At 47.1% G+C, this 27,429-nt stretch overlaps 1 protein-coding gene across 4 annotated transcripts in view; it reads left to right on the forward strand.

Annotated features, from left to right (window-relative positions):
* The window catches only part of FGD3 (FYVE, RhoGEF and PH domain containing 3), a 94,936-nt gene that overhangs the window by 27,950 nt on the left and 39,557 nt on the right, over window positions 1–27,429 (forward strand). For all 4 annotated transcript variants that reach the window (XR_010305165.1, XM_064156270.1, XM_064156272.1 and 1 more), the window contains exons 2-4: window positions 19,579–19,749; window positions 21,955–22,123; window positions 23,159–23,756. Coding sequence is in view for 3 of the 4 variants with exons in the window: in XM_064156270.1 (XP_064012340.1) it covers window positions 19,579–19,749; window positions 21,955–22,123; window positions 23,159–23,756 (938 nt within the window). In the remaining variant the exon portion in view is untranslated. The remainder of the gene's footprint in view (window positions 1–19,578; window positions 19,750–21,954; window positions 22,124–23,158; window positions 23,757–27,429) is intronic.

Raw genomic sequence — 27,429 nt, forward strand, 5'->3', positions numbered from 1 at the left:
CCTTAAAGTAAAGCATGTTTGCAAGGATTTCCTTTGCTTAAGCCCAGTCCAATATGTATAGTTTGCTGTAGAACTACAGTGGGACTTATCCATGGGCATGAGCAGCTCCAGCAGCAATTGAGGGTCAACCTTTCCCATGATACTGGCATTGCAGTCCCCAAAAAAATTTCTGCTGAGCTCTTACATGGTCCTGGGGCATCCTGTGTTCTTTACCATGAGAGCTGTGAAGCCTGGGGACTTGTGAAAGCTGTGTGAGCTGAGGTTAAGAGCATCTTCATTCAGATGTGGCTGGAGTTTGAGGCAAACCCAGGGACAGAAAGAAAAAGGGTCTGATCCTGGTCAAGAAACAAAGAATTCTTCTGCCTGTCTTTGCTAAGGAGTGCCAACTGCACCTCTCAGGTAGGAAGAGGGTGGAGGTTTTTGCAAGATGTGTTGCCAGCCATTCCTTCGCACTCTTGTGGGACTCTCTGGAGGCACACTGCCTGGATGTTGTTCCATTCCTCTCTTGGTCTAAGCCATGCAAATTTCACCACTTGCAGATTTTTCTGGCCTGCCAAGGATTAGCTTGTACAGGGCACTTCAAGCTCTTGTGAAGTGCTGGCACTGGTGAGAAGGGAATGAAAGTCTGGCCAGATTAGGGAGGGTGTGCAAGACAGACAGTGGCTACAGCACAGTGGTTAAGAGGCTTTGCTGGGGAGCAGTGATGGGAGAGCATCTGGCTTCTATAGCTGCAGGCATGTGCAGGGAGCTGGGTGGGTGCCTCATGGTTGGTGCTTTGGAGTGACCCAACTCAGCAATCTTCTAAGTTAGTACTTACTTGGAGTGGTAGACATCTTACTTGAAGATCTTCTGCCTCCTCTTCACAGGGTTTGTAGGATGGGAAGGAAGGCTTTTGTTTCACACTTAGAACAGCACCCTGTATCATTTATGGTGCATAGTGGCATGATGAGTACTGTGGATGTTCTATGGAGGTGATGCGTTGGTGCCAGCAAAGAAGAACTTCCAAGTTATCTTATATTTCTTGATGGAAAAAAAGGCACTGTAATTTGGGTAAATGGGAGGGAAACTACTGGCAGTTGTCACTTGTGCCTGTGTGCACCTGAAGTGTAGGATCTGACAGTGACTTTTGACTTATTGCCCTGTGTGCTTGAGGTGACAAAGTGAAGGACCTGGACACTTTCCACTCCCATCACCCTGCAGTTTTAATTGCCACGTGGATAAACAGGACTTCTTTCTCATTTGGAAAAATGTTGATTTCTGTCTAATGTTGAGAAGTTCCAAGTCATGTTTCCCAGGAATTATCTAGCCCTGCATAAGTCTGTGTCCTTGGAAGAACCACCTGTTTCCTTTGTGTTGCCTGATGTTCTCATTTCAAATGCAGCAGCTGCAGAAGTCGAGTCCTTTGGAGATTCATCTCGAGTATCTGAGAAAAGATTTCATTGGAGCCAGGAGCTTAGAACAGTGAGAGAAGGCAGTGATGAGGACAAGTAAGAGCAAGACCTGAGTGGAGTTGGGCTGTAGGGATTTTTGTGGTTGCATACCTTGCTTTCAAGATCCTTAAAGTCAGGAAACATACCACAAGTGCTTGAGGCAAAAACTTGAAAGCCATGAATTTAAGAGTGGTTAATAAAGAACCAACCAAGCAAAAAACCTGAACTCACCCTTTCCCACACCCCCCAGAAAACCCAACCAACCAAACAAGAAACCCACCCCCAGCCACAAACAGCAACAACCCCCCCCATCTTACTCCCATTGGCCAGGGTCTGAGCCAAGTTTAGTGCTGTAAGGAAATCCAGACCAAAAGAAATCCTTGTTGGTGTGTGAAGGTCCAACAAAGGCAGGACAGACTGCTGGTGAAGATGGCATTGCAATGTTCCTGCTTCCTGCAGAATCCTGGAGATTGAAATGATGCTTTGGGCTCCATCTGATGTTAACACTAGTGCTTGAAGAGCTTGCTGACTTTTACCTGAAGTCAAGGCATTGGTTTGTTTGGGTTTTTTCCTATTTTGTCTGTTTCCGAGTGGGGAAAGCAAAGACCTGCTTTCAGTCCCACAGAATAGGGCTGTATTCCTTTGCAGTGTCTGCTCAAGCAACCTGATTTTGCTCTATGTGGTAAGTTGGGAACTTCCACCCCCCTCCCCCAATAAAAACTTACCAGACCAGCTCAGACAGCATGGAAGATGAAGCTATCTTTGCAGCAAAGCTAAATTTACAAGCATATATGCACAATGTATTTACAACTGTTCATACAAATTAGGGATAATACAGAAATCCAAACTTCCTTCTCCCCTCAGACAAAGAAAATCCAGAAGAGGCCAATGCCAGCCTCTCTCTCCCCAGACAGAAAACAGCCAGCAAAGCTCACATGTTATCTGGACAGTTAAGGTTAGTGGAGGAGTAAGAGAAGCAAAAAAACAGTCAACAGATCCAACACCCAGGAGCCAAGAAGAAAGAATCGTTTATACATTGGCTCTTTTTACCTCATGGCAAACCAATGAATAATACAGACTTTATCACTGTCATTCTTTTACAACCAATGATGTAATTTAGTTAGGTTCTGCACTGAACTTTCAGAAAAGGACCAATTTCTGTTACTAGAATATTCCAGCAAGTCCTAAACTGCTACACTCCTGTCAGAGACTGATGCTGTCCTTCTTGGTCTTTCCCAGTATGTAGGAAGTGTTGGCTGCCATGAAGAACTGCATTGAGAAATTCTTTCCAACTTACAGGGTTCCTCCCCTCAACCCCACAGTGGATAAATTCACAATTCCTTGTTAAAAATGGGCCCTGTTTTTATAGAGCTTTTGTTCTTTACCTCCCTGCCCTCTATCCCCCCCTCCCGAAAAAAAAGAAAATAAGAAAGCTGCACTTCTGAGTTCCAGCAAGAAACCACAAAACCAAAATTGAGCATTTTCACTTAAGCATAGAATCAGTTGAAGTTTCATTTCCCCTATAAATGCAGATGTGGCATTAAAACCTCCTTTCCTCAAAAATGAGAGGAAAAGCACTTCACTAAAGGTCAGCAGAAGCAAAATGGTTTTCCCTTAGGTTACATTTATGGAAGGACTGGTCAGAAGGCCATCATCTGAGCAGGAGGAAAGGTGAAACTGTGGTTATTGTGCTTCCAGTCACCTTCAGGTGCCTTTGTTTCTAAGAAGGAAGAGAAGTGTGGATGTTTGGCTGCTCCTCTTGGCACTGCTGGTTGCAGTCTTAAGTTGTGCTGGTGGAGTTCTAGGCAGGATGTTAGGAGGAAATTCTTCACAGAGGGAGAGATTTGCCATTGGAATGGACTGCCCAGGGAGGTGGTGGAGGCACTGTCCCTGGAGGTGGTCAAGAAAAGACTGGGTGAGGCACTCAGTGCCATGGTCTAGTTGACTGGACAGGGCTGGGTGCTAGGTTGGACTGGATGATCTTGGAGGTCTCTTCCATCCTGGTTGATTCTGTGATTCTAAGGACAGCAGGTTGTTGTGGAACAGGAGCTTTCCCTGTTTTTTTTCCCCATGGCATTAGGCAAAAATAATTGTGATACAGTGCTTCTGCTTGCTGGCCACTTGAGTTGCTGTAAACTGGATCATGACAGGGTTCTGTAGAGCACAGGACCTGTCGAAGTCACTGCCTCACCTGTTGTGTCATGATGGAAGACATCTCAGAGTCCAGTTCAACTCTGCTGGCTGCCACCCAGCTCACAGCCTGCTTTCACAGCATTTCTGCTTCGAATCAGCTGGATCAATCCAGAGTTGGGTCAATTTACTGACCTGACAAAACCCCCCTAACCAAGAACCATGTACTGCTTGTGGCTGAGGGAGTAGGGCAGGAGGACTCTTTCAGTTGGTGGGGCTTAGGTGTTGTGTCACACTGCACCACCAGTCCCATCACCTGTACCTTGCGCCTGGGTGCAGTTCTGCCCTTCAGCAGGGGATTTGCCGTTTCCTCCTGCTGCTGAATGTTTGAGCTGGTTGGTTCAAATACCCTGGCTTGGAAGCTTTGCTGTGGGAGGCAGAGGGATTGACAATTGCTGCTAACTTGAGCTATTACCATGGAAATACCAGGCTATGAGAGCTGGGGCTCTTCAGCCTGGAGAAGAGAAGACTTCAAGGAGACTGTGTAGTGGCCTTACTCTATCTGAAGGGGGCCTGCAGGTGGGCTGGGGAGGGACTTTTTACAAGGTGTTGTAATGACAGGATAAGGGGTAGTGGGTTTAAACTAGATGTTAGGAAGTTCTTTACGGTATGGGTGGTGAAACACAGGCACAGGTTGCCCAGGGAGGCTGTGGATGCCCACTCCCTGGAGGTGTTCAATGTTAGATGAGGCCTTGAGCAACCTGTTCTGGTGGGAGGTGTCCCTGCCTATGGCAGGAAGTTGGAACTGGATGATCTTTGAGGTCCCTTCCAACTTAAACCATTCTGTGATTCTAAATAGATGAGACACAGTTAATGGAGCTCCTGTGCTGAGTTTCCTTTGCAAAGAAGCTGCTCTGCTCTTCCCTTAGAGAAATCTGAAGTGTTTCAGGGCTGGGTCCTTAAAGAGTTAAATGCACAAAAGTACTAATCAGTGAATATTTAGGTCATCAAAGCCTGAGACTGGAGAAAGGCTGAACATTGCTGACAGCTGGTGGGGTTTATGTTGGTAATAGAGAGAGCAGAGAATCTCTTCCAGTTAGCATGGCTGCTAAATTTGAAGTTCCTAATTGGCCTTTCTGTTGTGCTTGTGTTTTCAGTTGCACTTCTGTTGCTTTGCAAGAGGCAAGGTGTGCAGTGAGTCTCTAAATGAGCTTTATGGAACCATTCTTTGTGTCTTTCACCAGGTCCTATAGTCCTGGTTGGAGCTGACTTTCTCATGACAGTAGGTATTGTGAAGATTAAATGTGGGGCGTTTGTTGCCTTTTCTGAGGCAATGCTTACAAAACTCAGTGTCTTCCTGACTTTCTGCAGGGCTCTGCCCTGTAAACAACTTGTCAAGCACGTGGGTAGTCCCAGCTTTGAAATGTTTGGGTGTTTTCATAGTAGGTGTCCTGGAAGCTGTCACCCTGAAATCCATGGGGCTACCCACGTGTCTGGTCATGTCCACGTTCAGGCCTGAAAAACTTCTAATTCAGCATCCTGGGTAAGGTCTGCAAGAGCTGGATGTGATCTGCTCTGTCCCCTCTGCCCTGGCCCAGATGCACCCTAGGAGCTCAGTCTGCCCGTGGCTTCCCTGCAGCTGTAGCTGTATGAAGCAGCTCTGCTAGGGGAGACTTTGATCCAGGTGCAGCCATGCTGATGTGGCTGAGAAATGCAAGAAGTTGGATTGGCACAGAATCTTTAGTAGTGCTGTGAGAAGGGCTGGGTGCTGGGGTTCTGAAGAGTAACCCACTGGAAATGCTGTCAGAAAAGGATTTTGGTGTTTGCTGTCTGTATTAACATGGAAGAAGTAAGGTGGGAATGAGTAAGGGACACTGACACACTTGCTGCTTCAGGGGTGGCCACTTTCCCTGAAGGGTGGAAGTGAGTTTACTTCCTGACCAGAGTTTGTAAATTGTCCTTCAGTGAAAAGAAGGCTCAGGAATTACTGTTTTAAAATGAGTTTTTCTCTCATTGCAGTTGGTGTTTCTGGTTAGTGTCTTGCCTGGTTCATGAGAGGATTGCCTGTGCTTTGCACTGGCCTGGGGTTTCTACTGTGCCTGGTTGAGAATTGCTCAGAGTCACAGGATTGTTTTGATTGGCAAAGCTCCCTAAGTTCATTGAGTCCACCTGTTGGCCCAACACCACTCTGGCCATTAAACTGTGTCCCCATGTGCCATGTCCACATGTTTCTTGAACATCTGGAGATGTTCAAGACTCCACTGTCTCCCTAGGCAGCCTCTTCCCATGCCTTTCAGTGAAAATTGTTTTTTAATGTCCAGCCTAAATGACTTCAGCTGGTGCAGCCTGAAGTCATTCTCTGTCCTTCTATCACCTGTTCCTTGGGAGAAGAGACCACCTCCCACCTGACTCCAGCCTCCTCTGGTGCTAGGTGTCCCCTCAGTCTCCTCTTCTCCAGGCTGAACAAACTCAGCTCCCTCAGCTACTCCTCACCAGCCCTGTTCTCCAGAGCCTTCCCCAGCATTGTTGCTCTTCTCTGGGCCTGCTCCAGCCCCTTAATATCCTTCTTGGAGTGAAGGGCCCAAAAATGACCTCAGGATTTGAGCTGTGACCTGAGCAGTGCCCAGCTCAGATGGACTCTCCCTGCCCTGGTTCTGCTGGCAGCAAGAGAGGACTGAGAGAGTATTTCAAAGTAGGGAAGACCCTGGGGTCTGCTCTTCATCTTTCTGAGCTTGGAAAGAGTTAGTGTGCGACTGTTCATTAAAGGGACGTGAAATGGGTTTAGCTCTAAGCCACTTAATTAAGCCTGGGGGGCATGCAAGTCTTTCAGGCTGCACACAGGCTGCCACTTTGAAGCATGCCCAGAGAGAAAAGATGAACTCTGTGGGGTCAGGCAGCAGTGTGGCAGGCAGGGTGCTTTGGATCAGTGCCAGCAGGTAAGTGGTGGCAAGAAAAAGAAACAAAAGTAGTTGAAACAGGTCAGCAGCTTTTAAGAAAATGAAGCTGTGCATATTGGGAACTTTCTACAGACACATTTTCTGCCTCAAAATGAGAGTGTCCATCGCTGGCTTAGCTGTGGGCTCTGTTGCAGAGCAGGGCAGGCAGGGGAAAGTCAGCCTTATGGCTCTCTTCCACTTCAGCTGCATTCCCAAAGCCAGTGTTTGGCTACCCTGTGTTCTTTGGTTCGTGGTTTGAGGGAGTTCTTCCGAGTGGCTGATGGAGAGCCTGCGTTCAGCGGGCTGATGTTGCCACTCTTACATGACTTACTTGTGTTCATGGCTCAAAGGCTGCAGTTCCATGGACAGGAAGGTAGCTGTGCTGTGTGAATGAAGAGTCATCCTGCAGACAGCTGCACTCCCAACCCTATTCCCATGCTCTAGGGCCTGTACCCCTGTGGGGTGTGTGGAGCCCAGCTGAAGAAACCCGGGAAAAGGAAAGTGAGGATCAGGAACACAACTTCAACAGGTCATGGTGTGGGTGGCTTCAGCAGTGAGACAAAAAGAAGGCATTCTGATAATTCCTCTGGTAGATGAGGGCATTGCCACAGGAGAAATAGCTCCCAGTAATGGTGTGAATCATAATCAGAGGGGAAAATAGAAACATAATCAATATGTGATCATCAGGTCCCTTTAATGTAGAGGAAGTTTGCCATCAAGAAAATCGTATCCTAGTCAGGACCTGCAGGAGCTGAAATGTTTTTCCATCTACAGGATTATTGCCTGCACATGGCTTGATTGCCTTAGCCCAAAACAGACACGATGAGTTCAGGGGTTACCATTTTGACAAGGGAAGTTTGAACACAGAAAGAATTCATTTGCATCTTCTGGATGGAAGAGTTAAAACACTCCTGCCACAGGTTGTCTTGTCATAATAATGATACTAATCATGAGAATTAGCAGTGAATGGACTAAGATATGGCTTTGTCCAGCTCCCTTCACCTAAGTGCTCTCTGTTTCTTGCCACAGTTATGCATCCTGTAGACAATTGGGGTTTGCAAATCAGTTCTGTTGTTTCATGCAACGCTGAAGTGTTTCTTGCTCATTTATCCTTCACTGCTCACTCCACTATTGATACTTTCTTTCCTGCTGTAGATTATATTCCTTTCATGCTTGGTAATGGCATCATCTGCAATGCACAGGAAAACTGGAAGCCACTGTCCCCCCTCCAGCCAGTGAGCGTTGTCTGCTGATGAACAGCTTAGTCCTCTGCTACTCAGACTGGGTTCAGCTCTTTGTGAAGAGCTGCATTTGGGATGTTAATTCTCCAGACAGATCAGGAATTGGTTTAAAGCATTGTTAAGGATGAAGCAGAGAGCAAATAGTTTCTGTGTCCTTGTGAAAGGTCCTGGAGCTTTCTGCTGTCATTTGTCTGTCCCCCTCGGAGAGCACTTTGAAGAGGGATGAGCTGAGCTTTCTGAGATCTCTTAACCAGACAGAAGATGAATACCAGCTTAAGAAAAATGTGCTATGTGCTTCTGTTACAGTAAACAAACAAACCCAAGCCAATTACAACTTGGCCTGAATCTTGCAGCCCTGCTCACAAGTGTCCCTGTCTTCAGTATTGGGAGTTGTTCTTCATGGAGGCTTTGGGGAGACCTAACAGCAACCTTTTAGTACCTGAAGGGGCCACAAGAAGGCTGCAGAGACTGTTTGCAAAGGCTTCCAGTGACAGAATGAGGGACAGTGGCTTCAAACTAGAGCAGAGCAGATTTAGATTGAATGTTGAGAATGAGTTCTGCACCATGAGGGTAGTGGAACACTGTAACAGTTGCCCACGGAGGTGGTAGAGGTCTTATCCCTGCAGATAGTCAAGGTGGGGCTTGACAGGGCTGTGGACAGCCTAATCTAGCTGAGGACGCCCCTGCTGACTGCAGATGGGATTGGACTGGGTGAGCTTTGGAGGTCCCTTCCAACCCAGACCGTGCTGTGATTCTGTGAAGTCAGTGCTCAGAACTCTGCTGAAGTAAACTGTGCTGGAACAAGTTTGGGTGTTGACTGCTGTCAGCCCGGGGGGTGATTATATCACGGTGGTGTGCAGAGAGTATGTAAGCTGCAGTGAGAGCAGCAGCAGTGAGTCCTGCACACATGTTGATGCTGGCTGTGAGCAGGAAGTGCATGCAGATGTAAAACAGGTTTGTGACCTTGGAGAGGCCTGAGGCATTCTCTAACAGGATGACTGCAGAAGTTTGTTCATCGAAGAAATGCATATGGATGGTTGTGTGCCACATGCAAGGTCTTTAAATCAATTTTACCCTTACTTTTATATCCCAGGAGCCAAAAATTAGGGCTTAAATTATTTGGTAACACCTTTCTACCAAGTCATTTTGCTACACACGTTGTCTTGCTTAATCTCATCTGCTTCCTATCCAAGCACCTACAGAGTAAAGTGGATTCAGAAATGGCATTTCTTTGTTGTCTTCTGATTGTGGATGACTGCTGCTTCTGGGAGGTTTCAGTTTGCTTCATGAGACTTCCCTCTGTTAAGTTCTTACAATAAATTCTCATTTTTATTGACACACAAAATATTTGGAAAACCTCCAGGAATGATTTCTGCTCCTCTCCCAGTTTTGACCTCTGAGTCAAGTGAGAAAAGAGGATTAAATGTGACTTCTGCAGTGCACAGCACAGAATCTTTTAGTGCTGTTAAGCCCTGGATCTGTTCTTGAGTAGCCTGAAAATGCCAATGGAACTGAAGTGGTTAAAGGCCCATTGCTGGCCTTTGATATGCTCCTGTTGAAGTTGGGGCCTTGAGTTGTTAGTTTTTCTTTTCATTTATGTTCCTTTTCATTTGTCCTAAATTAAGGAGTGTGCTAAGCCTGTGCAGAATGTTAACCTTTCAAGATTCCAGGGGTGCTGGTAATTGCAATCAAGCTGTGGGAGAAGAGGAAGCTAGCAGCCATCAGCTCAGATCCTTAGTAGTTACAGTGCCAGCTCTTTGCCTGCCCCAGTTTTGAGATAAAATGTGTCAGTTTGAGGTGTCTCTGCTCTGTGATCACACAGGCACTGATGGCAGGTCTTCTGAGGAGGCAATAATTTGCTAAGCTGCAGGAGCTGAGGGTGCTGAGTGAATCCCAGTGACACCAGCGCTGTGCCTCCCGCTGCAGTCAGTGTCAGAGGGGGAAGGAAAACAGTTGGTCTGTTTGGCTGTTAGATCACTGAATGTCAGGGGCTGGAAGGAACCTCAAAAGCTCATCCAGTCCAACCCCCCTGCCAGAGCAGGATCTCCTGTACCAGATCGCACAGGAACGCGTCCAGGCAGGTTTTAAATATCTCCAGAGAGGGAGACTCCTCAACCCACCCTGGGCAGCCTGTTCCAGTGTTCAGTCACCATTACAGGGAAAAAAATTCCTCCTCATGTTTCCATGAAACTTCCCATTGCCTTCCCATTGCTTGCTGACTTCTGAAGCACTTATTGCTACCTGTTGTATGATGCTGGGATATGGGTTTGTAACTAATGAATATGGAGTGAAACAAATGCTCTGTAGTGCTCACTGGCTGGTACCACTGGGTGCCTGTGTCTCTGAAATGCTGCAGAGTGCCACCCAAATACAAGATAATGATTGCTACAGCCACATTGCAAGGGTCTTAGTCACGGCTTGACCTTCCTTACAGTCAATTTTATACCCTGTTTTAACTCAGTTACTAACTGTTCAACATTGTGACTGCCTTTGAGCGCCTCCATCAGCTGCTTGTTCCAGACAGTTCCTAACTTTGTGCTCTCCTTCATCAAACAAGTTCAAATCACAGTATCACAGTGTCACAGTATCATCAGGGTTGGAAGAGACCTCACAGATCATCAAGTCCAACCCTTTACCACAGAGCTCAAGGCTAGACCATGGCACCAAGTGCCAAGTCCAACCTTGCCTTGAAGTGCCCCAGGGACGGCGACTCCACCACCTCCCCGGGCAGCCCATTCCAGTGTCCAATGACTCTCTCAGTGAAGAACTTTCTCCTCACCTCAAGCCTAAATCTCCCCTGGCGCAGCCTGAAATCAGATGCTTTCTATCTCTCTTCACTCTAAGTCCTCCCTCCCACTACTACTGACCCTGAGTGGCAGGGAGGACCACAGGACCAAGTGCTTTCTCTGTAAATCCCTTCTTCCCACCCTAGCACAGCCCAAGCTCTTTGTGTTCCACAAGGAGTCAAACAAGTTAGGAGCAAGCACCATGCTCTATCACCAAGGCAAGAGAAAATATGATCTGTTGTCAAGGTAATAATTTGAGTGCATATTTTGGGTTAATGAATTGATTCTGAAATTGTTACCTGTTCATCTTCATCTTGAGCTTCAGATTTCTCCAAAATGTCTTTGAAATCACTGCTGGCAGGGTTGTAATTCAGTTTTGAGATGAAGTATGATGTGTTTTCCCCTTTAGAATCAAGATTTAGCAGTGAGGCACAAAGGTTGTGGGTTTTGTGAGCTATAACTCTTGTCCCAAATGATCACCTAGGTTGTTACAAAGTGTCCTTGTGTTCACATCGTGTGGTTATCGATCTGATGAAAGTGCAATTACAGGTACCAAGAGAGATGGAATAGTTGCTACAGATACAATAAATTAACTGCAGTTTTGTTAGGAAAACTAATAACAGTTCCTTTTACTGCAGCTTCATTCTGTAGTCTGCTACAGGCCTTTCAGCTGGGGTTGCTTTCTTTGGAGCTTGCCAGACTGAAATAAACATAAAGGATGCTTTATACTCCCCCGAGTCTGCTCTGGGATGCAGAACACTGGGGCTGATTCAGTGCTTTGCAGTCTCTTGCAATTTATTTATCTGTGTGGCGCTTCTGTGGAGCACCTTTAACCTTTCCAGCTTCTTTTTCTTGCTATCCCTTTAGTCTGTAGAGACTTCACAGAGTAAAGAAGCATTCATCTAGGCTAAGGAGGTGTCAGTGCTAGGGAATAAAGCTTTGCTCTCGACCCTTTCATCTGTAAAGTCCAGAATACATTGCATATCCCTTCAGAGCTGGACATGGAGTTTGATGTGGGGATGACCTGCTGCAAGCCCCTCTGGAGTACCCTGGCAGGCTTGTATCTACTGCAGGAGTCTCTGCTGGAAACAGTGAGCAGAGCCTGAGGCTGTGCAGATGATGCTAGGGATGGTGTGTTCTGGTTAGCTGAGCAGTCAGTGCAGTGTAGCATGGACCTTTGGGCATCGCTGTAGGCTCGAAGCCTCCAGAAAGTTATATCTAGGCTCTTGCTGGCTGGACCGCTCCAAGGCTTCTGCTTGGATGGCTTTGCAGTAGCTGTGTGGGGCGTGTGCTGTTCATGAGGAGGCAGTACAGAACTGAAGATGCTTTTGCTCTGCACCTCTCAGTGCTGTACAGGCTTGTAAAGACTTCTCTAAACTGCAGTTACTGCTGTGGCACAGAGTGGAGCCTGATCTTCCAGTACTGCTCTCTGGTTCCTGCCTGTGATCAACCTCCTCAGACAGAAAGAAACTGACCCTTTGTCAATGAAGTACTTCTTTACTGAGGGAGAACAGTGGGCAGTGTGGTTTCATTACCAGTTGTGTAATGTATAAACAGGGAAAACCAAGACTCTGTTGTTATTACAGATGTCACATCATTATCTGTGTCTGTCCTTGGAGAGAGCAAATCCAAGTCCTGAGCAACCTGGCTGCATTACCTTGCTTTGAGCAGAGGGCTTGGGCCAGATCATCTGGAGAGGCCTTTTCCAGCCTCCAAGAATCTGCAGCTTGATATTGTTCTCTAAAGACAGGGAGCTTCCAAGCAGCACCAAGAGCTGAAGTGTGTTCTGCTGCAGCAGTTATTGTGGTCTACTGGAATGATGCTGCTGTGAAGGGTGCTGTGCTGCGCAGCTTGCAGCTCAGCTACCAGAGCAACAAAAGTGTGTGCAAAATACTCTCAGTGCTTGTCAAGAATGAAATGGACTTTTCTTATCTTCTTTAGTATGAAGCAGCAGCATAGAGGTAACACAGGAGAGCTGCTCCACTCCCCTGCAAAGCTCAGTTCCATTGCAGAAAATCTGAGCTCAATTTGGCCTGGTTTTTATGTAGCACCTCGATAGACTTTGAGCAAAATCTATTTGTTGGTTTACTAAAAATAATCAAGAACTGAAAGGAAAGCAGTTGGCTGGGACACTGGCAGAGGCAAGAGACTGTCATTAAATCTGAAGCTAAGGACGTTTTTTACACTCCTCCTTGGTTAAGTGACAGCTCACTCATGGTGTGTGCCCTTAAGGAGATTCACAAGCACACAGAATCATAGAATTACAGAATCTTTTTGATTGAAAACCCTCTAAGGTCACCCAGTTCAACCATCAACCCAACACCACCATGGTCATTAAACCATGTCCTCAAGTTCCATGACCACACATTTCTTGAACACCTCCAGGGATGGGGACTCCTCCACCTCCCTGGGCAGCCTTGTTCCAGTCCCTGACCACTCTTGCTGTGAAAAACTTTTTTCCTAGTCTCCAACCTAACCCTCTCCTGGCACAATTTCAGGCTATATCTTTGTGTCCTGTCACCTGATAGTAGGGAGAAGAAAGCAACCCTCAGCATCAGGTGCATGGTGTAAGAGTCTGGTGCAGTGCTTTTGTCATTAGCAAGACTATAACAAGCTCCTAGTGGAAGGAGAATGAAGCAGATGGCAGCTTTCTTGCTGGCACAGTTTGCATTGAAGGCCAGGGTTTTGCTTACAGGGGCTAGCAGAGTACTCTTTCAGCTCTCTAGAAGTTGGGCACTAGAATGCTTTTCAGTCTTTTTGGTTTTCCCTTTTTTTTGTTTTCTGGGTTTCCCTTCCCACCATATAACCAGCTCTGGGAACTGCAGGTCTGCTGCCTTTTTCTTTGTTCTTGGGAGAAGAATCTCTGAGGTGGTAAATGAAGATGCAGGTGATGTGGAAGGAAGAAGTGACAGTGACTTTGGCTGGGGTCATTTGTTTGTGTCTAAGTAGTGTAAAATCTCTGTAGGGTTTTACAGTAATGGATTGCTCTGGTGTTACAGTGCCTGTGTTTAAGCAGTACAGTTGTGAAGTCTCAGGAGTGTTGTTAGCTTGAAATATGTTCTCTGATTTGCATAATCACTGTAATTATAAATCGGGACTCTTTCATCATCACGAAGAACCTGTTACCTGCCAGGGGAAAAAGGGAAGAAACCAGAATGCTCTGTGCTCACTGAAGAGGAAAGCTCGGGAGCACTGAGTGCATCCCTTCATCTGGGGCCCAGCATGTGCAGTGAGGGCTTGGAGGTTGGCAGGTAGACAGTTGGGATTAGGAACTGCGCGGGGAAAAGGCATTTATGGTCACAGCTACGTACTGCACCTTGCCCTGGATGGCCTTGCAGCTGAGTATAATCAGAAGCAGTTTTGTATGGCGTGTTCTCTTCTGAGGGCCATCAGGTAGTCCCTGGCTAAGCATGCTCCTGTCGTGCAAGATATAGCCAGGCTAAGTGGGGAGACCAGAGCTGAGTTGAACTCATAATCAGGAAGAGAGGAGTTGAGGAGCCAGTTTGAATTGTGAAGAGGCATGGGGAGGGCAGGGTGACCCGAAACAGTTACTGTGCTGGAGGACCCCATAGGGGTGGGATTCAGCCTGTGGTCAGAGAAATACCTTTTCTGTGCCTTGTTGGAATGAAGTGTGGTGATAAAATGCCAGTGAGGAAATGCTTGCCTGTCTTAAATCTTCCTTTGAGAGTGTTGCAGCCTGTGCCAGGTGCTCCCCTGCTTACCTGCATCTCTGCAGCCCTGTTGTCTGCACACCACTGTGTAATGCCAGGGTCTGTTTGTGTAGTCAGGAATAAATTATGGAGGGGGAAGCATTGGCTTTTGTCTTCAGTGAGTCTTTTTGCTTTCGTTGTAATGAAATGTGTGAATCCAGTTCTTCCTCCTGCTTTGGCATTAGGCTTCTGCAGCCACTTAACTTTGACTTGTAAGTACCTGGACTTTACCTGCTGTAGGAATTAGATCTGAAGCCTAGCCCTGGAGCTAAACAGGTTGCTTTTAATTTCAGAAAGCAAAAGGTGAGAAGACTTGTATCTACCCAAGAGAGCAGTCTGGCTGCTCTGCTCTTCTTGCCTTTCTGTTGTAGAGAAACATTTGTTGTCAGTGATGGCCAAATCTCCTGACGTGTGCTGTGAGCAGTGCTACTGGCAGGGCTTTTGGCACCTGCAGTGTCAGACTGGCTGAGCTCTGCCTCAGGCTACTGCTCCTTTACCTTCTCACTGGTTATGCTACAATCTTTATACCTCACTTAACCCACTTTCCTTACTAGATGAAAGAGTCTCGGCAGTTTTTCCCCTCCTGCCTTTGATTTTGCTGTCACAGAAAGTTACTGTGCTTATTATTGTAGCCTAAAGTAACTCACTTGTGCCATTTAGTGGGGAGGATGTCAGCTGAATACTTCATCCAAGAGAGCAAAATTTTCATAGCCTCTTTTAATTTGTTAAATCAGAGCAGTTCATAACTCTGCCTTCCAGTTACAGAGTTCCAGTTCAGGAGCACTCTGGAGCACACTCAGCAGGCAGTGGGGTTTCCTTTCAGAGAATTCCATGTGAAATAATCCACTGCCTCTTGTTTTCACAGATCATTTTACAGCACTTGTAAAAATGTGAGGAAATGAATTTTTGTCTTGTGTGCAAAAAGCAGCCCTTAGGGTCCACATGGGAGATGAATAGAGAGAACCAGCTTGGCTTCAATGAAAGAGGAAAGAATTAAAGCCACTACTGTGGTCTCACCCTTGCATGTTACTCTTGATTTAAGTCCAGCTCTGCATGTGATGTTTAAGGCACTTGTGGCTTTCCTAGCTCCTCTTCTTTCCAACTACTTATCAGTTTCATTTTCTGCTCTCTGTCCACTTGCTCTTTGGATGTGCTGCCAGGAACTGTGGGTTCAGTGCAGGCAGTAGGTGACAAGCAGTGTATTTTGAGCAGTACAAGTAGTTCTGCTATGTTCAAGATGATAGAAATGATTTGGCTTTCAGAAGATGACGATTTGTGCAATTTTTTATTTCAGTATCAGGTCTTATTTAATGGGAAGTAGCATAAAGCTTCACTAAGTATTTACTCTGCAAATCCCTCTGAACACAAGTCCTGGGGAATTCAAAGCCAAGTTCAGAGCAAGATTTGCATTTGTTGAGTAATCAACAGTGGAGGAACTTATGCCTTGATTGCTTGACAGGATTATGTAGTAGAAGAGCAAAACTTGTATGTGAGCTTATAAAATAAGGATCAAAGCACTTGAATGTTGAGTAATGCCAGCAAGGCATTAAGAGCTTGTAGCCAGGCTACAAAGATGAAAGAGGTGTCTGGTGGTGCCCTGCACTTGGGAGTAAGCAGGTAACCACCAGCTCTTATTGGTACAAAAGGATAAGGAGTCAGACCTTTCACAGCTGTGAGTCTTGGTAGGAAAGAGAAGGAATTTGGGTTCAGTTCTTCTAAAAGCTTTACAAAAGGATTCTGACCTGGCTGACCCTTTTTTGTGGCAGTGCTTGAAGAGGAACAGGAGATGTTTAGGGTATCCAGTACCTGATCTGAAGGGTAACCCCAGCAGAAGAGCTGGAAGGTGTCCAAAGAGGGGCGATGAAGCTGGCAAGGGGCCTGGAGCACAGCCCTGTGAGAGGAGAGGCTGAGGGAGCTGGGGGTGTTTAGCCTGGAGAAGAGGAGGCTCAGGGGTGACCTCATTGCTGTCTGCAACTACCTGAAGGGAGGCTGTAGCCAGGTAGGGGTTGGTCTCTTCTCCCAGGCAACCAGCAACAGAACAAGGGGACACAGTTTCAAGTTGTGCCAGGGGAGGTACAGGCTGGATTTTAGGAGGAAGTTGTTGGCAGAGAGAATGATTGGCATTGGAATGGGCTGCCCAGGGAGGTGGTGGAGTCACTGTCCCTGGAGGTGTTGAAGCCAAGCCTGGATGAGGCGCTTAGTGCCATGGTCTAGTTGATTGGACAGGGCTGGGTGCTAGGTTGGTCTGGATGATTGATCAATCAATCTGATTGATTCTATGATTCTATGGCTTGGCTGAGGATGCTCAACTGAGGATACCCCCCGGGAAGCAGCACCCAAGGATAGCAGGAACTGTGAATCTCCTTCCTCAGCTGCCGTAGGGTACTGTGGTCACACCAGCATTTGCTGAGTGCTTCAGTGCTCACCAGAGATGAGGCTAATGCCATGCTTGTGTGCTCAAACAGCTTAGCATGGTTGGAAGTGTTTTCTGGGTAGCTGTTCAACTTTGGCCCTCGCCAACTGGATCACAAAAGTGGATCATGAAACTGGATCATGCATTTTTAGGGAAATGCAGCACTGCTGGATTGCCCTCCAGGCACAGGCACTGGTGAATACCTGCTCAGTCTTCTCCATTCTGCCCTTATTTTCTGGAATTAGAGCTTTTCCACCCTGCACTGTTTGCATTCCTTGCTGTGCTGAGCTTCTAACACAGCAGAAGTCTCATCCTTTCCCTGAAAAGCCATCCCAGCACTGCAGCTGCTGTCACAAGGCGCTCTGGGTGCTCAGAGCTGAGGCATCTGTGTGAGCTCTTTCTGAGCTGATGTGTTTGCAGTAATCTGTTAATCTGCTCTAATAGTCTGCTTCCATTGCATTTTCCTGATAAGAGAAATTATATTTGAATCAAACCTAGTACTTATAAATTCCTGGCTGCAGCTGGAAGGATGTTTTAATAGCTGGTCTGAAAAGCAGATTTTATGGCAGAAATGCTAATGAAGTTTTGACAGCAACGACTGGCAGCCACACTGAGAAATTCAGAAGGTGTATATTTACTGATCTCTGCCACCCAAATAGGTTTGTGCCATCTGAATCTTTTTTCTATTTGTTGTTTTTTTTTTTTCCTTTTTGTCAGCAAAATGGACTTCAACATAGAATTAACCAGGTTGGAAGGAAAAGATGGGAATCTGTGAAGCAAAGAAAGTAAAACATAGCCTAAACATAGAAAGGGTACCCATGGTCAAATGAAAAGATTATGGGAAGGCAAAAAAGGACAATAGAATCAACCAGTTTGGAAGAGACCTCCAAGATCATCCAGTCCAACCTAGCACCCAGCCCTATCCAATCAACTAGACCATGGCACTAAGTGCCTGATCCAGGCTTTTATGGTTTGGGGAGGTTTGTTATTTGGTTTGCTATTTAACTCTGTATTGCTGTGCAAATTACTGCAGTTTGAGGCCATCCCTCAGGTAATATTCCCAAGTGTTCTGTGTGGCTCAGGTTTCAAAGTCTGTGTTCAAATGGTCACATCCTGGTTTGATACCATCAGAACTCTGTGCTTGTTGAATCTCACACAGTTGGCTTTGCCCCATCTATCCAGCTCAGACAGATCTTTCCAAAGAGCCTTTCTACCTTCAAGCAGGTCAAAACTCCCACCCAACTTAGTGTCATGTCTGCACTATGTGAAAATGGATATATAGATTTATTTCCACAGTGCCCACAGAAATCAGTTAAGGATGTGAAATTAAAAGACAAACAAATCTATTAATCACTCCTTTCTCTGTTTCCCCACTGGATCATATCTTAATTGCATCTTCTAGACCAGAGCCTTTTGAGGGAGCATTAATGGTTTATGTACAGAGGCAAAGCAGAGAGAGCAGTACACTGCAATCTGAATGATTAAATCTAAAGGAATGGCTCCAGGGCCATTCCCTGGAGTGGGACACATTTCCTATTCACTGTCAGCAAGGTGGATTCCACATGCTGGGGGCTTTTGTGTTGCTGTTTGGAGAACTCCTTTTGAAATGCTTTGCAACTCTGCTGTTTCCTCTCTTCTGTTGGATGTTCTCAGCAAAGGGATCACTGGTGGATTAAAGGTGGGACAGGTGAAATCCTACCTGTCCTTAGCAGTCAGTTGGTATGAGGTGATTGTTTGGGCTGGGTAGTGTCTTAGTTCGAGCTATTTTAGCCCTCCCCAAAGGAGTAAAATCAAAATGCTCCATGCAGGATTGGAAGTTTAACTGGAAATACTGTTCACAAACACATACAGAAATGCAAACCTTCCAGTGTCTGGAGGGAGCCTACAGGAGGGGTGGGGAGGGACTGTTTGCAAGGTGTTGTGATGACAGGACGAGGAGTAATGGGTTTAAGCTGGCAGAGGGGAGATTTGAACTAGATGTTAGGAAGAAGTTCCGTACGGTGAGGGTGCCAGTGCACAGGTTGCCCAGGTAGGTTATGGATCACAGAATTGGTGATTCTGTGCTCCACAATCTCCCTGGAGGTGTTCAAGGCCAGGTTGGATGAGACCTTGAGTGACCTGTTCTAGTGGGAGGTGTCCCTGCCTATGGCAGGGGTTTGGAACTGGATGATCTTTGAGGTCCCTTCCAACCTAAACCATTCTATGATTCTATATCGAGCCTTGGCCCAGTTCTCCAACCTGAACCTTTCTAAAACCAACTCTAAGCCAACAGCTTCCAAGACTTTCCCCCCAACCAGGCCAAATATGAGGCCTCAATCCTCCCCCCATGCCTCTCTGCTTTCCCCTCATACCAGGGGGCAAAAACTAGCTTTACCAAGGCTGCAGAAGGCTGCAAACCTCCCCTACACCACAAGAGAGAAGAGTCCATGCTGGGAATAGAGGGAGGGAGAAAGAGGCAGAGGGTAGTGCATGTTTATGTTGGGGTGCAGGCTGATGGGAATGAAATAACAGAGATTGCACTTTCCAGCATCCATCACTTGTACTCTCTGGTGCTCCTGGAGGACTTAGGAATCTCTGTGCTTCTTAAACCCATAACAGGTAGATTGATTGTACTGATTTAGAATCATAGAATCAACCAGATTGGAAGAGACCTCCAAGATCATCCAGTCCAACCTAGCACCCAGCCCTGTCCAATCAACCAGACCATGGCACTAAGTGCCTTATCCAGTCTTTTAACACCTCCAGTGATGGCAACTCCACCACCTTCCTAGGCAGCCCATTCCAATGGCAAATCACTTGTGAATGAATGGCTCACCCCTCTGCTAACACCTCCTCTCTCAGGAGCTTGGATGAGTGCCACACTTCTGCAAGGAGCACAGTTTTTCTGCCACAGTAACAGTGAAATGAATGTTTCTTTTCTTTCTCCTCGCAGGTTGCCCTTGTTCTCCTTTCCAAATCAAATGCCACATTGACTCAAACCAAGCACTGGAAGCATGTGGAGAACTGCAGCACATCAGCCCAGCACAATGTATCCATCAAGCTGGAAGAAAGCCCAAAACCAAAACTCCACTGCCCAAAACACATCCTCTGCAGAAGCCCCAAGGCAAGTAGCTTTGTCCTTCTAGCAGCTGTACGAGCTTCTGGTGCATGTGAAGTGTTCTAAATGCACTGGCCACAGCAAAATAGGTACTTTATGTTCTGAGGTTCAAGTACAGCTGGTAGGGTTTTATTGTCTTCATTTTTTCCAGTGTTCTGTAACTTCTTAGAGAAGCCTTCAAGAAGTAGTGGATTTGGGAATAGCAGAATGCCTAACTTGTCCATTTCTATTTCCTGCAGCATTGTCACACCTCGTGCAGCTGCGAGGTGTAAGTTTAATGTAGCAATATTATTTTCATTCCTTAGTAACTTCATGTTTTTCAAGTATGTAGGTAAGAATAGCTCATTGTTTAAACCTGGTCGTCTGTTTTCCATTTGCTCTAAGAGCTGTGCACGGCAGTCCCATGCGAGGGTAGCCTGTGAGCTGCTGTAACTCCACAGACCTACATGCTCAGCAGATCGAGTGAGGTGATTCTGCCACATTGCTCTGGAGCCCTCAACACAAGAAGGACGTGGACCTGATGGAGAGGGTGCAAAGGAGGGCCATGAAAGTGATCAGGGGGTTGGAGCAGCTCTGCTATGAGGACAAGCTGAGGAAGCTGGGGTTGTTCAGCCTGGAGAAGAGAAGGCTCTAGGGAGACCTCATGACAGCCTTCCAGTACCTGGAGGGGCTACAAGAAAGTTGCAGAGAGACTATTTACAGAGGTCTGCAGTGACAGGACAAGAGGCAATGGCTTAAAACTAGAACAGAGCAGATTTATATTGGGTGTTGGGAACAAGTTCTGTGCCATGGGAGTAGTGGAACACTGGAACAGGTTGCCCAGGAAGGTGGTTGAGGCCTCATCCCTGGAGATATTCAAGGTGATGCTCGGCAGGGGTCTGGGCAACCTGATCTAGTTGAGGATGACCCTGCTGAGTGCAGATGGGGTTGGGCTGGATGACCTTTAGAGGTCCTTTCCAACCCAGACCATGCTGTGATTCTGTGACTCACAGACATTAGGTGGCAATCCAAAGTATGATAGAAGAGAAGGATGTTCCAGCTTGTCTCCAGGCAGGTCTGCTGATCTCCCTGCAACTTCTGAATGTTAAAAAACCTGCAGTAGTTGCTCAGGAGAGGATTAATTGCTGTCCTGTCTCTCCAGCAGTGAAATGACATATGGCCTCTTTTTGGAGTGCCAGTTTGTCAGGTGCCTCCAGTACCACCACACCTGCTTGACAGAGTTGTTTAAAATCCTGTGTTGTAAGGGGTGCTTGCCTTAAGGTGAGTGTGGATGTAGAAAGCAGGTAGTTTGAGAGGGACCTGGGGTTCTGCTTCACAGTCAATTAAATAAGAGTCATCAGCGTGCCCAGGTGGCCAAGAATCAAAAACTGGGTGGGCAGCAGGGACAGAGAGGTGGTCACCCCACTGTGCTCAGCTCTGCTGAGGCCACGCTGGCAGGCCTATTTCCTAAGCCATTTGCTCTGCAAGCATCATTTTCCAAGTGAGAACTGCATTGCTCTTCACTCTAGCAGGCTGTGTGGGTACCTTGCAGCTCGGCCTGCCAGGACAGCCAGCAGCAGGCGGCACACGTTCTTACGTCTGCTTTATTTATATCGTACACAGCTCAGCCTGGGACCAAAAGAGGAAGGAAATTTATGAAGACTACACCACAGAAGAGATGGGGGAGGGAGAGTGAAAGGAAAAAAAAAAGCTGCCTGTGGCATTTTTGACCAAGCAAGCACAAGGCACTGAAGTGCAGAGTGGGGTTGGGTTTGTGTCTTCGCTTTTGGGTTGGTTTGTTTCTTTTTGATCTGGGTTGGTTTTTTTTTTCTCAGTGTAAGAGATTTCACAGAGTGCCTGAGTTTTGCAAAGTCGAGGGAGGGGAAGCTCGTTGGTGTGATTGAGATGGTGCACATTTGCAAAACCCAAGTGTGAGCTGTGCATCCTGTTTGGTAACAAGGAAACGGTGAAGTCTTGCGAGCCGCTGGCTTCATTACTGCGTCAGAAACAGCTCTAGAAACACAAAAGAGGAGCCCAGTGCTGCTCTGCAGCACACAGCTTCTTCTTTTGGTGTAAGAAATGCTTCAGGACTGCACCTGTGCAGTTTATAAAGGATGCTGAAAGAACGGATAGGATGCCCCTCATCCTGCACTGGGGCTTGGGGTTTATGACGAGGTCAGGATAAAGAAGATGGAGATTTACAGTCACAATTTTTTTGCTGTCTCTTATTAGTACCTCCTAAGCCTGTCCATCTCAAAGTTGGGCAGGAGAGAATTCCTCCTGCACCTTCTCGGCCTTTACCAGCTGACCCCAAGTTGTCAAGGAGCTTAGCACCTGGGGAGGAAGAAATCCCAATATCAGCAGGAGTCAACACGCTCATTGAGAAGTTTGAGAGCATTAGGTAAGTGTGGGAGATCTGCTCTGGTCACCCTTCCTGCACTCTTACCTTGGGAGACACTGGTTGTAATGGTCATGGGGGCAGTTCTCTCTGGGCCTTAGCTACTGGAAGTGCAAAACTTGACTGACTGGACTGATGAGGACTGTTATTTCTTTCTTTGTTAATAAAAGCATGTATTCTAGCTTGTAACACAAAATCGTTCTTAAGGAACTTAAGACCTGCTGAATTTGCTAAGTGTTCTGCCAGAAGAAACAAGTGGCCCAGAGTCTGCTTGCAGTAAGTTGATTTGATGTTAGGATTGGTTTTTGCATGATAGGACCTTGATGATTGTGATATAAACTAATTGTTTTCTCTCTGAGATGCAGTGCGGGTCAGACATGCTGCTGGCTTGCTTCTTGGAGGCAGGAAAGAGTTCAGTCACTGTGTGCTGTGAAACAGTGTTGCCTCTGAAACTTCTTACATAAGAAACACTAACTAGGATAAAAACATTGGTACTTGGCTGTAAATCAACTCCTTTTGCAGACACATTAAACTCTGAAGACCAAATCTGCCCGGTGGAGCCAAGTAGGGTTTTGTCATAAAGAGGGAGGAGGTGGGGACAGAGCCCATGCTGTGCTTGGAGTGTCAGGTCACCCCGGAGGGGGGTCTGGGAACATGTCTTTAGGAACGAAAACCTAATACCTTCATGTGCTTCACAAGCATCCTCTCTTCGGCAGAAAATACCTTGCCCCACAGGCTTTGTTCTCTTGAAGAACACAGGTTCCTGTTAAAATCAGCCCACAATCAAATGCTTCTTTGAAGAGATGGTTCCTCCCTCCCTAGCCACCAAACCAAGCTGTCCTGGAGACAGGGTGGTGCCATTGCAGCTGAACTTACAGCCAGGGGCGGTGTGTTTGTAGTGGAGGTGGGTGGATGGATCTTACTGCAGCAGTTTGCACACACTTGACTCAAATGATAACCAGGCCCTCTCGTTCTTGGGGTTCTCTTGAAACCTGAGTGTCAGTTTGAATGACTGTGGAGCTTTCTCTTCACCTGCAGGCAGCCTGTGCATATCCTTCAAAGAAACCAGCTGAATTTGGCTCTTAAGATGGAACCTGGCTTGGACTCTGGATCCAAACAACTGAGCTCGTGTGACTGTGACCTGGTGGCCTCCAGCAGCTCTTCCACAAATGAAAAAAGGGAAGAGTGTGAAAATGAGCCAGAGCTGCCTTGTAGCACAGATCTGTCGAACACAGACATCATGAAAATCAAAGAGCTAAGCATAGGCGACAAGAGCCATGAAGACTCTACTGCTGTGACTGTGAGCAAGGAGTCCTCTGGAGAGCTGGGCAGTAAGGACTTAACTGCAGAGCTGAGCAGTAACGGGAAGATTCCCAACAGGGACAGTGGCATCGACAGTCCTTCTTGTAGCGTGGCAGGGGAAGCTTTCCCCAGCGAAGAGGGGACAGAGCAAAAGAAGCCCAGTGGGGCTGGGAACCCAGGAGAGATGGAACCTGACAAAAAGGGCACCAAACCCTCCTCTGCGGAGCACAAGAGAGACTTTGTGCAGGATGAAGACAGTGACATTGATGAAGGAAGCAGCGAGGAGCAAGAGACAGCAGAAGTGCCAAAGTTAGAGTATTTGGATGTAAACAAGGTAAGGTAGCTGCTCTGAAGTGCTTTGAAGCCAGCTCCTGACTCTGGCCAGAGGTCCCCTGGCATCATTTTCATAGGTTTGGGTTGTTTGTCGACTGGTTTTATGTCAAAGGATGGTGACAGTCATTATCATTTCCTGCTCAGTGCAGGTCGTAACTTAACCTAGATAACATTTTTCCAACAAGGTTCAGAGTCTTGATTTAAAAGGTTTCATGTAAAAGAATCCATCACAGTCAGAGGTCAGGTGTAAAAATTCAGGTGCTTTTGTAGCCACAGACTCACACCTTGAGTTCTTGTTTGGAGTTCTCTAAGTTCATCTTCTAGGTGTTAGCTCATAGCCTGTGCTGTGTGTGGGGCTGACTGGGTAGTGCATCTTGCAAGGTCAAGACCTTGCTCCCAGGTAGGATATGTGTGCTGGAAATCTCTTCCAACAGGAGCTTTGGACTTCTTTAGGTGGGGCTTTCACACTGAGCCTGTGCTTCTCTTGATGTGACTGCTGCTTAAGTGACAACAACTTGTTCTGAGGGCACTTATAGGCAATTGCTCTTCTGGAAACTGTAGCTAGAAGAGATTTTCTTCCAATCCAAGGTAATGTAGACCAAGCTGTTGTGTTGCATAAGATTAATGCAAGATTCCTTTGATGATCTGTTTACCCAGACACTTACAAATAGTGATGATAGAATGGGTTAGATTTCTCCAGGAAAACACTAGAAACCAGAAGATGCTTTGAGCAAAATGTCTCCAAAATCTTCCACTTCGTGTTTGCTGGGATTGTTTTGGTGCCATCTGGCAGCAGTTTATGTTTTGTTTTGTTTGTTGGGGGGTTTTGCTGGTTTTTTTGGTTGTGTTTTTACCCTCTCAGCCATCATGCCAGTGAAGCTGATATACTGGATTTTGGCTGCTTTAAAACATATGATGAGCTCTAGCAACTAATGAAGTGAGCTAGTGAGCTGTAGCACTCACACACATCAGCTGGTGCTGCTCAAATCACAAAATGCATCCCAAGCTGTGCATGTCAAGAGCTTGTTCCTTGGGAGATGTGGTGGAGGAAACTCATTTGGTAGCTTCTGGGTCAAATTGGCAGGTGACTGTTGAAGAGCAATGGAAATTGTGTGTGGTGTGCAAGCTGTGTTTCTAAGAGCTGACAAGTACAGCTCCAGAGTATAGTTAATGTTTTGGGGGGTCCTCTTCTGCTCCAAAACTAGCAGAAGCCTGGTGAGGCAGCTGTGCCTGAAGGAAGGTATGAAATGGCCTGGGCTTTCTCTTCTGGATGCATGGCTTTATGCAGTGTTCTTCCTGCTGCTTTAGCTCAAGCTGCTGTGACTGGACACACCTCCCTTCCACGTCATCCAGATGCTGCCTTGCAGCTCTGATACTTCATTGCCATGCTGCTCCTTCTGCCAGCCCAGAGCATGGCAAACACACCAGGTGCTAGCATGAGATTAGTCAGGAGAAAGTGGAGAGGGCCCAACAGAGTAGGAAGCAGTGAAGGCTGCATGAACCAGGTGTGTCTGGCCAAACCCACCTGCTTTCTGTAGATGGGGAGCTCATTCACCTCTGCGGGGCTGCAGTCCTGCCTGGCAGCTGGCATCTAGAGTTTGTTGGCCTGTTCCACCTCCAGGAGAGCCGTGGAGGGGACACTCTTGCCTTAGCACTGCGAACATGGGCCATGACTGCCTGGCATGGAAGGCTGCAGTGCAAATTGCCTTGGGCTTGTGCAGGAGTGAATACATGGCAATATGGGTCAGGGGATCCAGTAGGACGACAGGGTGCTTACTGCCCAGAATAGAATAGAATGGAATAGAATCAACCAGATTGGAAGAGACCTCCAAGGTCATCCAGTCCAACCTATCACCCAGCCCTGTCCGATCAACTAGACCATGGCACTAAGTGCCTCAGCCAGGCTTTTCTTCAGCACATCCAGGGACGGTGACTTCACCTCCTCCCTGGGCAGCCCATTCCAATGCCAATCACTCTCTCTGCCAACAACTTCCTCCTAACATCCAGCCTAGACCTCCCCTGGCACAACTTGAGACTGTGTCCCCTGGCTACAACCTCCCTTCAGTTAGTTGTAGACAGCAGTGAAGTCACCCCTGAGCATCCTCTTCTCCAGGCTAAACATCCCCCAGCTCCCACAGCCTCTCCTCTCACAGGGTTGTACTCCAGGCCCCTCACCAGCTCCATCGCCCTTCTCTGGACACATTCCGGTACTTCAACATATCTTTGAATTGAAGGGCCCAGAACTGGACCCAGTACTCAAGGTGTGGCCTGACAAGTGTTGAGTACAGGGGAAGAATAACCTCCCTTGTCCTACTGGCCATACTGGCCATTGATTCTCCTGGCCAGCTGGGCACACTGTGGAGATCTTGTGGGCAGGGACTTCTTCTGGGACTGCAGGAAACAGCCGAGTGATGGAGACTCCAACTAGTGTGTCTCTGTATCTCATGCCTCTTTTGATACAGATGCAAGGAATGGTTTGGGTTGGAAGGGACCTTAAAAGTCATTTAGTTCTAACCCCTTGCCATGGGCAGGGACACCTAGCACCAGACTAGGTTGCTCAAAGTCTCATCCAAGTTGGCCTTGAGTACCTCCAGGAAGGGAGCATCCACAGCTTCCTTGGGCAGCCTGTTCCAGTATCTCGCCACTCTCACTGTCAAGAATTTCTTCCTAACCTCCAGTCTCAATCTCCTCTCCTCCAACTTCAATCTATTCCCTCTTCTCCCATCACTCCCAGCCTTTGTCAAAAGTCCTTCCCCAGGTCTCCTATAGCTCCCCTTCAGGTACTGGATCTGCTCTAAGGTCTCCCTGGATCGTTCTCTTCTGAACCGCCCCAACTCTCCCAGCCTGTCCCCATAGGAGAGGTTCTCCAGCCCACTGCTCATCTTTGTGGCCTCCTCTAGGCCCATTCCAGCCTCTGGATGTCTCTCTTATGCTGGGTGTATCTCTTCACCAGCCTGTGGTGAAGCCTTGTTTACATTTCAGGTGGGCAGCGAGACCATGTCCAGGCAAGGCTGCTGAGCTGCAGCTGTTGGTTTTCCCCTCCTGTGTTTGCACACACAGTGAGACACTGCTTTGTTTAATTTGTGCATCTTGTTTTATCTAAACAAAGCAGCTGGAGACTTCTGTGTGCAACTGAAATGGTATTTGAAAGGTTATTTGCTGCAACATGCAAGAGAAAATGCAATAAATTAAGATGATCTTTAATAGGGTATAAAATCTGCATTTGGGCCAGTATCAAGCCAACTGTCACAAACCCAAGCAGAAGAAGTCACCATATGACAAAGAAGTGATTTGCTGAGAAATGCTGTTGGATTTTAAGGCTGGCAGGCCTCTGATCATTCTCCTGGCCTCTCTCTGGACACATTCCAACCTGTCCACATCTTTTTTGTACAGCAGGGACCAAAAGTGCATCCAGTGCTCCAGGTGTGGTTTGAGCAGCACTGAGCTGTGTGGGACAATGACTTCTTTATCCCTGCTGCTGATGCTCTCAATGATGCAACCCAGCATCCTGTTCGCTTGTTTTGTCTCTGCAACTTAATGTTCACTCATGCTGGGCTTGTTGTCCACCAAGGCCTTGCCACAGGGCTGACCTCCAGCCAGGTGGATCCCAGTCCGAGCTGTGCTCCTGGGTTATGTATTCCCAGGTGCAAGAGCCTGTATTTGTCCCTGCTGAA

Source organism: Pogoniulus pusillus, chromosome 16 (genome assembly GCF_015220805.1).
Source record: "Pogoniulus pusillus isolate bPogPus1 chromosome 16, bPogPus1.pri, whole genome shotgun sequence".
Lineage (NCBI taxonomy): Eukaryota > Metazoa > Chordata > Aves > Piciformes > Lybiidae > Pogoniulus > Pogoniulus pusillus.